General features: G+C 42.6%; 1 protein-coding gene across 1 annotated transcript in view; it reads left to right on the top strand.

Moving 5' to 3' along the window:
* NSMAF (neutral sphingomyelinase activation associated factor) overlaps window positions 1-12099 on the top strand; it is a 143705-nt gene that overhangs the window by 94958 nt on the left and 36648 nt on the right. Inside the window, exons 21-24 of the mRNA XM_077492737.1 lie at window positions 3909-4072; window positions 8210-8318; window positions 11439-11497; window positions 11972-12039. Coding sequence (XP_077348863.1) covers window positions 3909-4072; window positions 8210-8318; window positions 11439-11497; window positions 11972-12039 — 400 coding nt within the window. The remainder of the gene's footprint in view (window positions 1-3908; window positions 4073-8209; window positions 8319-11438; window positions 11498-11971; window positions 12040-12099) is intronic.

Here is a 12099-nt window from a genome sequence, read left to right as displayed (position 1 = left end):
TCTAAATATCGGTATCGGCATCGCCCAGAGAAAAACCCACATCAGTCGACCTCTAGCTCTCACCTGGGGAGGACTGCACTGGCTGGCTGTGCCCTGGATGTGTGTGGGTGTCTCCCTGGTGGAGTCTGGAGGCTGTGCCTGTTGATTGCTGTAGCGCTGTTCACCGCCATTTTCTCTGCCTGTTTGCGTCACTGTCCCTCATGGTATACAGTGTTCGGCGCCCATCTTTGGTGAGGCAAGGAGCAGCATGCTTCCCTGTAGTTCGGCAGCCATTTTCCCTTATGTCCTTTATACTGGACGCTCTGCGGCTATTTTCTTGAAACCAGGACACATTTTTGATCAGTTTCGGCACCATTTGCAGCAGCTCTGGACAGCGCAGTGTGATCTCCTATGCACCTGGTGAGTCCTGCGGGAAAGAGCCCCTCAGCCTGCAGCAGTTAGGAGGGTGGGACCATCATTGTCCTAAGTCCCCAACAGGTGGCAGACAGGGTAGGGTCAGCATGGCTTCAGAAACTGGTGTTTCTTCCCCCGAAATCCAGGCAATTGCAACCGGTTCGCCTGCAGACAGTGCAGTGCCTCTGGGCGGTTTTTCGGCGGTCCTCAATTAGTTCGTTGCCAAGATGGAGGCGGTGCGTGGGAGCAAAGGTGGTAAGAAACGCGCCCCCTCCCCCATCCTCCAGGTTGAGCTGTAATGTAGACTTGGGCCCTGCTGAGGCTGGTGACCCCCGCTCTGTCGCTCTGATGGATCTTCCCTTCCTTGGTGACCAGTTCTTTAGAGCCTCTTTGAATGACATTATTAAAAATGCCACAGGTGGTAAGAGTACACTACTCCCACAGGCCAGGAAGGCTAAGGAGCCATGCCGTAGGCAAGGGCCCTCTTTCTCCGCTCACAAACTGCTTTTTCGTCCGCCCGGGGCTTCAACCAAGTGTCCCCAGCCCGACAGGACGACCTCTGAAGAACCAAAGCGTCCCTAGAACCGCAAGCCTACCGCATGAAGGTTTGCCCCCGCCCGCAACGCCTTTGGAAGTTTGTAGCTTGGTGGGCCTCTCGGCTGTCCGACTAATGGGTCTGCGATCTGATTTCTTCAGGCTACAAGATAGAGTTCCTCTCTTGGCCACAAAACAGATTCTTCCCCTCCAACATACCCATTCTCCCGGCTTGCTGGGAGGCCCTTTTGGGGGTGGTAAGGGACCTGCTGAGTCACGGTGTGATAGTACCTGTTCCGGACTCAGAACGTTTCCAGGGGTTCTACTCAAACCTGTTTGTAGTCCCCAAGAAGGAAGAGGTACGTCCAATCTTGGACCTGAAAGCCCTTAATTATTTGTGAAAGTACAGAGGTTCAGAATGGAATCAGTTGGCATGCTTAGACATCCAGGATGCGTACCTGCACATACTCTTATGCCTCTGGCATCAGAAGTTTCTGCGATTTGCAGTCGGGGAAGCCCACTAACAACTTGTGGCTCTCCCTTTTGGTTTGGCATCAGCCCCCCGAGTCTTTACCAAGGTATTGGCTCCGGTTTTGGCATTGCTGTGGCAACGCGGTATCGCGATCGTGGGATAGTTAGACAATCTCCTTCTGAGAGCATCTTCCACCTCAGAGTTAGAGGAGGATGTGGCGATCACCATGCAGACCCTGCAGGATTTTGGGTGGCTGTTGAACCTAAAAAAGTCGGTGATCGTACCGACTCAGCATTTGGAGTACCTAGGCTTGCTGCTGGACTCCATGGAAACTAGAGTGTTTCTCCCTTCAGACAAGCTGCAAACTCTCAGAGCCACGGTAAAACTGTTAATGAACCGCAGGTGGTCGTTGCTACGCTTCTGCATGCGAGCCTGTTAGTCAGGGTTTCTCTGATCTGGTGGCTGAGATCCCCAGAACTTTGGTCCGGGAAGTCGTTCCTACCTCTGAAGTGGACAGTGATCACAATGGACTCCAGCCTATCCGGCTGGGGTGGAGTAATGGGAGTTCAGGCGGTGGCATACGTCAATCACCAAGGAGGAACAAGAACTTGGCCGCCGCACGGGAGGTCGCTCACATCCTTCAGTGGGCAGAGCAACATGTACCGTCCCGGGAGTGGAGAATTGGCAGGCGGACTATCTAAGTTGCCAGATGCTGGACACAGGAGAATGGGCGTTGCATCCGGAGCTGTTCAGGCTCCTGTGCCTGCGATGGGGCACACCAGACATGGATCTTCTGGCCTCCTGTCTCAATCGGAAGGTGCCGAGATTCGTGTCCAGGACAAGAGATCCCACAGAGCCACCAGATGCGTCCGATGCGCTGGTGGCTCCGTGGGATCAGTACCAGCTGATCTATGCCTTTCCTCCGCTAAAAACTGTTACCACATCTGCTCCGCAGAGTGGAGGCCGAGGGGATCCCAGTAATACTGATTGCCCAAGATTGGCCCCAGCGTCCTTGGTATGCAGACCTAGTGCGCCTGGTGGCAGACGCCCCTTGGTGACTGCCGTTAAGAGAAGACCTTCTGTCTCAAGGTCCGGATCTCCATCCTGCTTTACCATCGCTGGCTTTAACGGCATGGCTATTGAGAGCCAGGTGTTGAGGTACCGGAGTCTTTCGAACTCGGTGATCCCAACTATGCTGAGAGCACGGAAATCTTCTTCTCTGAAGATATTTCATCGTACCTGGAAGGCCTACATCTCCATGTGTAAGGAGAAAGGATGGCGTCCGCGCTCCTTTTCTATATCCAGGATTCTGCTGTTTCTACAGCAAGGAGTAGACCAGAAATTGGCTTAAAGCACCATTAAAGGACAAATATCAGCTTTGGAGCACCCTGTTTTTTTGTGGGTGAAAAAGTTTAGTTATTCCCACTCACTGTAGTTTTTTGTGGGTAAAGTTTATACTAGTTCCCACATGCCATGATGGATGAAGTTTTATGCTGTTTTTCCCACCCCTCGTTTTGGCACTGCTTGGGGATGTCCCAATGGTCTAAAGAGGAGCTGCGTCAGTCGGTGAATATAAGAGAAAATAGGATTTTTTTGTACTCACCGTAAAATCCTTTTCTCTGTGATTCACAGACTGACACAGCACCCGCCCCTCCTATTTTTCTTTACATTATATTGCTTGTTGACATACTGAAGCTGCAAGGCAGGCTGAGGGGTTGTTACTGCCCCTTGGGCGGAACTAGAAGTTCTGAGTTTTTTATTACATGTTAACATGTTATGCCTAGTCCTCTCCTAAAGGTGGCATAACAACCCAATAGTCTAAAGCGAGGAGCTGTGTCAGTTGGTGAATCAGAGAAAAGGATTTTACGGTGAGTACAAAAATCCTATTTTTTCGATTAGTCTTACGATCTTAAAGCGGGGTTCCACCGCCGTTTTTTTTTTTTCTGGTTAATTGCAAGAATTATGTTTTCTAATTATGTTACTTACTTTTTTATGTTCGCTAAGTGTCTTCCTGCCGTTTTTCGGTATTAGAAAGGCTTTATGAAAAAGTCTCCTGACGTTTTCCATTTTGCATGTGGGCATGTGAAGCCTACAGGCATTGTCTTCCGGGACACTGTGCTGCTAATGTCCCAGCATGCACCGCCCGTATAATCTCCTATATGGGATATGGGCGCCGCACAGACTCCTGGGAAATTGAAAAAACGATCCCAGGAGCCCGTGCGGCCGACAGGAAGAGCTGACCTGCCGCTGAAGCCCCGCCCATATTCGCAGCAGCACCGCCTCTTTCCGGAATCTCCAGGAGCAGGAGATTTAAAAAGAGAAAAAAAGAGAAGATGACAGCAGCAAGGTAAGGGGTATATCCAGCGATTAGAGAACAAGATAATCCCATAGGCATAGGAGTAGGAATTCTGGTAGAGCTCTGCTTTAAATGTGATTTAGCTATTTAAGATATACAAGAGATATGTGCAGATTGATTTTTTTTTTTTTTTTGTGTTATTTCCCTTTATAGTATTGAAGATCCTGATCATAAAGTTGCTATTTTGACACAAATCCTGGAATTCGGTCAGACACCTAAGCAACTATTCACGAAACCTCATCCAAAGAGAATATTTACAAAGTCCAAATGTTTTTCAAGGTCTTCCAGTCAAAATATTTCTGTGCCAGAATCGCCTGGTATGTCTGAAATACTGACCTCCTTTTTTCTTTTTTCTTTTTTTTATTTTAGAATTCATTGTTTAAAATTTAAGCTTGCCAAAGTATTTAACTTCTTTGCTAGCACATAACTATATGGATGTTGTGGGTGCCACCACTTGGGGACCCACAAGGTTGGGGAGCTCAAGTTTCACTCTACCCCTTGGTATTTACCAGCTATAAGTTAACATTACTGTACATTCCTTACAGTAGCAAATAATACTTCCCTTACTACTTGTCACATTTTCATTCTCTTATCTGCTCTTCAAGCTCGTAGTAGACATATCATTATTTAGTAGTTGAAGTGGACACTTTAAGGTTGTTGTATGGAACAGAAGCATACCTTGGTCACGTTAAAGCGACTCTGTCAACTTGCCCCATTTAAGACCAGCATCATTGTAAAGCCCTCTCTCACCACATCTACCCCATTCTCCAGCACCTCCTCCACTGCTCCTTCCTCTACTGCAGTTGCCACCAAAATATCCACTGTCAAGTGGTGTCAGACCTCCAGGGGAGCTATCATGTCACCACCTTTGAACTTTCACAGTGCTCAGACCTAGTGATGGGTCACTAGGCCCAATCACTATACAAAAGGAGGAGATCCTGTGCTGCTATGTTGCAGTGACAGCCTCAGGAGAAGGAACTGTAGGGGAGCACTGGAGAAGTAAAGCTGGGGGGTAGGTTTTACACAAACAATGTCCCTTTTCCCTAAATAGGGCTGGGGGGTTAGGTTTTACACAATGTCCCTTTTCCCTAAATAGGTAAAGTAAATTTTTAATTTTGTGCTGGGTCTCTGGTGTTTGGTTGCATGTTTGCAAGTAGAAACAAAATAAATATAAATGAATACTGTGCTATCTAAATCGTAGCAGCCAACACAGAAGGTGTAATGGATATACCATATGTGTGAAAATAAGTGTAGCCCTAAGATATCAAATGTAGATAAAACGTGATAAAGTAAACCAATAGCATATATAATAACTGAAAATCATATACTGTGGTATGTAGCTAAAAATCGTATACTGTGACATATAACATATTAGTTCAAAAAGAAGGTCCACAATAAAGCAAAAATTCTGAAGTGATTTCTCAGTGAAACAAAAATCCAGGTAGTGACATCCAAGGGTGATGAATGGTTATTTAAAAGTAAAAATAGATATGTGAATAAGTGTCCAAGCAATGAAGTGACAAGAGGAATCCACCGCCATAAGCATTGGCCGCTACCAGAAAGCATGGAAACACGTCAAACGGGCTTTATTAGGTTGGTCCTAAGGATCCAGATTCACAGCAGCCATGGAGCCTCCAGACAATAAATCACAAGAGCATTGGATGTAGCCAATGTGGGGCAAATGGAGGAGTGCACCTCACCAGGAATTTATAAAAGAAAGAAAGGGGCCACATAGCATAATTTTGTTTGGAATGTTTAATAAGAATGGAACATAAGAATTACACTTACATGCTCCCAATGTAAAACAAGCGCTGTATGAAACAATGTTAGCGGCAGGGAGAGGATCAGTTCTTGGTGAGGTGCATCACCAGGAAACGCCTGGAAATCTTTTTTGGTAAGAGGTAAATACACTCTGTAGTTAAAGTGGGATTAAACTCCCTTGTATGATTTTTACCTATAGGTAAGTTTATAATAAGGCTCACCTATAGGTACAGCAAATATCTTTTAAACGTGCACCGTTTAGAAGATATTTACTTTAGATGCAACCGGTGACTTCACTGGTGCATGCGCTTTGAAGTAGTGGCATACCCGTGTGCTGTTCCTTCAGAACTGTGCCCTAAAGGGTGACTCGCATATGCAGGAGTGACGTCATCGCTGGCTCGGCCAATCATATCCCTGAAGCCTTCGAACCCGGAAGGAAGAGTGGGTGAAGATGAAAGCGCATTCAGCTGTGACTTGCACCGCTGGAGGGCTTCGTTTTCAGGTTATAATGTGCAAGTATGCATTGCCCAGTGCCTTTTTTTTTTTTTTTTTTTCTTTTATGTGGTTTACTATCGTTTTTAACTGCAACTATGCACCTCCTCATTAAATAGGCCTTTCCAGTTGCATGCAATTCGAATTGGAGCTGCAACTAACGATTATTTTGTCTGTCGACTAATATAGCGATTATTTTTTCGATTAGTCATCGACTATAACGATTATTTTTATTTTATTTTTTTACTTAATCTAGTGCTTTTTTTTTTTTTTGATTAGCTAATTAATTTGTTGGATAACTTTACAAAAAATAAGTACGTAAAAAAAAAAAAAAAAAAAAAAGAAAGTAAGATAAAAGAATATAACTAGTACATACATATATAATATATATAAGTATGTCGTTTATAGTCTTTTATCTTACTTTTTTTATGTACTTATTTATTGTAAAGTTAAGATAAAAGAATATAACTATATATAGTATACACAATATATATATATATATATATATATATATATATATATATATATATATATATATATATATATATAGTCATATTCTTTTATCTCAACTTTTTTTATTTTCTGTTCAGAAGTTCATGAATGTTTTCATAATTTATTTTTTACAATGCTTTGTTTTTTTTTAAGGGGGAGGGTGTGTGGGGACAGTGTCAGTGTGTTTTTTGTTTTTATTATTTTTAAAATAAAATTTTATTCAGGCCTGTTGGGGGGGGGGGGGGGGCGGCTATGGTGAGATATCAGGGGTCTTAACAGACCTTTGACATCTCCCATTTGAGATAGGGAAAAGGACTGGGGACAGAGATTCCCCAGTCCCTTTCTCTGTAGCCTCTGCTGCACTGACAATGAATGGAGAGAAGACAGCGGCTTCCCTCCATTAACTGAGACATCTTAATCATAGGAGGTTACAATGTTTCAGTTATGTGAATGGACCGAGTCAGTGGTCACTGACTCTGTCCATTCTGAAAACGAAGGCGCCGGGTTTATCGGCTCCTACCTCCGCTCTCCATCCTGAGATACCGAGGGGGAGAAGAGAGGGGGACAGATGCACGGAGGGGGACACAGAAGAGAGAGGGGGACAGATGCACGGAGGGGGACACAGAAGAGAGAGGAGGACAGATGCACGGAGGGGAAGAAGAGAGGGGGGCGGCAGCACGGTGGGGGACAGATGCATGGAGGTGGAGAAGAGAGGGGTACAGCAGCACTGAGGGGGAGAAGAGGGGGGGGGGAAGCACAGAGGAGAGCGGGAGACACGGAGCAGGATGAGAGAAGCACCGTGCTGAAAGCTGCGGTGGGGGTGTGGACCTGCAACTCTCACTGTGTGACGCATCGACGCCTTGCACGCACGTCAACGTATTTTCGTAGTCAACGTAATCGATTACGTCGACTCGTCGTGGCAGCTCTAATTCGAATACTTAATTTTCACCTCTTCTTCCTTGTTCAGACTGCCAAACAGTGGAGAGATCTGATGGAGAAGCTAAATGAATGCCCTTTACGTGCCTTATTTTACTTAAAATACACCTGCCATGAGATCTATGGAGGCTGCCATAGCTTTTTTGCATACCTATTCATTTTAAACGTGTAGTTATCAGCTATGAACAAGTATGTAGATTAGGACATTTAATTACTGTTTTTATGCTGAAAGCATTGCAGTAGGAAAGTAAGCATGACTGCCAGGCAACCAATGTTTATATGACAAGTTTTATCTTATAAGTTAATTGAAAGTATGCTACACACGGGCAAAAGTGTACATGGTTGTCACAGGAAGGCATTTGAGAGATTGAAGAATGCAAAAAGTTTCTGTCCTTCACATAAATTGGGTCGCTATCATAGCGTATATTTAGGATAAGAAACACAGTATGGGGGGAAAAAAAAAAGCAAAGAAACTCTGTATATACCATATTTTTTAATCTGGGAAAATAGCGTGCAAATGATCGCAATGCAGAGTAACCAGTCATCACTTTAAACCTGTCTGCATACTAAACTAAACTAATTGCAGCTAAAATCTGGTTATTCTGGATTACCAAACGTCATTACAGTTGATTTTGAAAGCTTTATGTGGGAGTAGGAAAAAACTGATTTGCAAGATGTTAAAAAGGTTTTTGGGTAAAAGGTGATATTTTTTGACCATTTAGTCAATTAACCCTTTTCAGTTTATTTTCATGTTTTTTTTTTTTTTTTTGCAGTGTCCACTAGTGAAGATTCTTTTGAAGATTTAACGGAAGAAAGTAAAACTCTTGCCTGGAGTAATATCACTAAATTTCAGATAGATAGCGGATACAAGATTCACAAAGAGTATGTAAATACTATTGTTTATTTTTATTGACTGTGTGCAAAAATAGCATCTACTTTGTCTGCTTTATACTTATGGATCTATCCTTCAAATATGAACTAACTTAAGGCTCGTTTCACATTGGGGTGATGTGGGAACTCTGCGACTCCACTGCGGGTTCCTTCATCGCACCTGACTCCCAAGGCAGTTCACATTGCCTTATTCGAACCGCTGACACCCCCAGATCGGTTCGTATATCGCAGTGCAAACAGTCAATTCAGACATGAATCAGATCACATGGGTGTGAACACCCATGCAATCTAAATCTGGCACGGACAGACTTTGGTCCGAATGCGATGTGAATTTAGCCATGCTATCTGTATGGTTGAAATCACATCGCACAGACATCGCATGTGATTTGCACATGCGAGGTCGCACAGCGAACTGGTGTGAACCCAGCCTAAATGTTTTTATATTAAAGATTCAAGACCTTAGTGAGCATTAATATGCCTATCTTCAATTAACAAATATGGGCCCTATGCAAAGAATAAAGAGCCATCTGAAATTGGGTTTCTGGTATATTTACCATAGAAAGCCTGGTTATAACATGTATGCATTATTGTGCTTATTCTCACATGCAACATAGCTTACTATCTAATTTCTTCTTATTTTCTAAATAATGTTCTGTATATGTAAAATATGCATTTTTCACAGTTTGATTTTTATTTAATTTTTTTAACTACAAGCAGTAGATCTAAGGTACTAAATTTATTTATGTTTTTTGTTAAAGAAAAAAGATATTACATTTGTTCTGTGATTTTGTCCTAGTTCCAATATGATACTCTGTGAGCATGTAGGCATTTTATTTTAATAAAACATACTTTCCTGCCTGCTCATAGTGATCCCTGGACTGTAAATTGAGCTGTGTATGCACAGCTCAGTTTGCAGCAGCTGGGGCTACTACTGTGTGCCGGAATGACTAGCACAGGTGCATGAGCAGGAGTGATGTCCTCCTGCACCACCCAATGAAGATGGCCAAAACCCAGCACACAGGAGAAGCTGCCGGTGAGGGGAAGGTGAGCATCCTTCCTTTAGTTCTGCTTTAACACTAAAATGATGGTTCTGGTACAAAAGTTGGCAGCTATTTACAAATGAAACTAAGTTCACCATAAAAAAAAATGAAATAAATGCACATTGCATTTATAATTTATTTGTTAAGGATCCTGCAGAGCATTGCACCCATGATCAACAGATCGTGGGTGCAATCTCAGGCTCTTGCAGACTATAAGCATAGCTGTCTGATCATACCTTGTATGAGGAGGCAGATACCTGAGAGCAGGAAGAATCAATAGACTACTAGAGCACTCACCAGTGCCCTCCTGGTTCTTTAGATACTAAAAGCCATCAGTGGCATTGGCTGGCAGTACTTGTAGGCATTCATTCACAAGAAACTGTTAATGAATAATGCATGTGGGTGTATAGCAGTTACTCATTTTATTTATATAATATTAATTTTATATTAATTAATTAATATTAATATTAATATTATAATATTAATTTATCCCAGCAACTACAATAAATGTAAGTGTTTAGGTACGTTTAGACGCGTATGGGCGTACATTATGCTGGAAAACTTCTCTGAATGCAGGGTTGGGGCATTTTTTTAAATAATATTCCCAGATAGGAAGCAATTGAGCTGCAAGTTTGAAAAGGACTTGCTAAGCTATTGCTACTTAATTTCATAATCAATTATTTGTCGATTAATCAATTCGTTGTTTCAGCCGTAGTGTCAACTAGAACTTGTGCTTCAAGTGCACAACTTAGCAGTGAAAATGTGCAGCAAATTAACAGACTTACAAGTCAACACAGCCACAAATTAGTGACAAGTTATTCTTGTTTTCTTGGTTAAATAACCTAGAGCTGCTTTCAGGGACATGTAAAAAGAATGCCAGATGCCTCAAACAGCAGTATTTTTTTCTTCTTGAGTGCATGAGCAATAACTATTATGCTGAAAGACATATACAAATTGTCAAAAACTAAAAAGGAATAGAATAACATCAAACAAGATAAAAAAAAGCATATTTTCTACAATACTTTCAGTCTTGCAATTGCAGCATAAGGGAGAATATATTTGTTTAGCTGTTCTTCCTAGCAAAAGCCAACTAGAGTGTATTATTTTTTGTTTATTTTTGCCCAGTACTAATGCGATAAATCCTTGTTTACACAGACAGTAAGAGGGCAGCAAGGAGGTTGAGCTACGGCTTTCCTGACAATCTAAAAGATAACTTGCAGGTGGAGACGGTCCTATACATGCCGCAGTCGCAGTGAATATGCTTCACAGCCATGGCATATTTAGCTCTGTTCGTCAAGTTTGACAGGCAGCTCCACCTATCATACTCGCCCATTGAAGTCAATCAGGTCCATCTTACTGTTGTGGTGCAGTTTCCATACAAAATCCAGCTCTGGCAGGGAGAAAAAAAACAGGTATTCAGGATTTGGCAAGATTTCCTCCTGAATGCATGGAAGCCACTGCTGTAGTCCCATGGTGAATCGCCTAAACGAGGCTTCTAGATTGATCAGTGGGGGGATCTGTCCACTGATTTCCTACTGGGCACATCGGGTGGATGACAGGTCTGTGTTCAGTCTGTTTATGCAAAGGGGACACGGACTAAGCCTGATCTGCTCTATGGGCAGTGAGCTGTAAACAGACCAGCTGTTCATATACAGCCGACTGCCCTTCAACATTGTCCGGCCAGATGGAGGGGGATGGATTCCCTTCCGTTTGTTTTAGTCGGATGGGAGGTAGGCATATCTAAACGGACCACAAGTCTGTTTGCATCCACCACTCAGTAGAGGAGAATAGAGAGTCCAATCGGATCTCCCTGAAAAGCAGACAGACCCGATCGGACCACTCGTGCGAAAGGGGCCTTCCAGTGCTATCGGAGCCTAAAATATTGGTAACAGCAGAGACCTGGGCTGTCAAACTAATAGCAAGTCCCATCACCTTCACCCAAGGGTGTGTACTTACACCTTAACAGTAAAGTGTACGCACTCTAAGGAAGAACTAGTGGAAAGGAATTTTATGGGTTTTTTTTTACTTTGGATTGTTTGATCACTATGATTATTTGTTTTTATCCAAACAGAACTATCACAGGCATTGCTGTATCTTCTAATGGATCCTCTGTTTTCACAACATCACAAGGTTAGTTGTTTTAAAAAAAAAAAAAAAAAAAAGTTTCCTCCATTATGAGGACAACTGCTGTTTTATTCAGGTTGGATAAGAGAAAAAGATATATTGGAAAAATAAGGAGTGTGTTTGTGTGTATAGTGTAAATGAGGCATAGCCATTGAGTCGTAGTTGGGCTATCTTTGGACATACAACAAATAACAACAGTCTTTCTGACTTAGAAGATTGGTTCATATAGCAAGATGTATATTGGCAATGGTATCGGCCAGGTATGTTTTGCACATAGTTACATCGGTCCAAGCTGTAGAAATATATCATGCCCTGGAATTCATCTTTAACAGAAACTCATCCATGATGATCTCTACCTGTAATGAATGTTATTTGCCCCTTCCAGCTTTGTCTCTTTTTTTGGGCAGTTGATGCCCAAATAAAGTTTATTTTAAAAGTATATATGTGTGAATTAAATGTATTTTTACTAATATATTTTAGATTCAACTTTGAAGATGTTCTCCACGAGCCAGAAATCTCTTCAAAGAAGTGTTTCATTTTCTAATATGGTAAGAAGTATAATGATACAATTGGGCACTGTTGGCTTCATGTATAAAAACTAGTAGAAA

Source organism: Lithobates pipiens, unplaced genomic scaffold, assembly GCF_037356315.1.
Source record: "Lithobates pipiens isolate NorthernLeopardFrog02 unplaced genomic scaffold, aLitPip1_a1.2 Scaffold_19, whole genome shotgun sequence".
NCBI classification, from domain to species: domain Eukaryota; kingdom Metazoa; phylum Chordata; class Amphibia; order Anura; family Ranidae; genus Lithobates; species Lithobates pipiens.
Note: the sequence above shows the minus strand (reverse complement) of the source record. Positions and strands in the feature narration are given on the sequence as shown.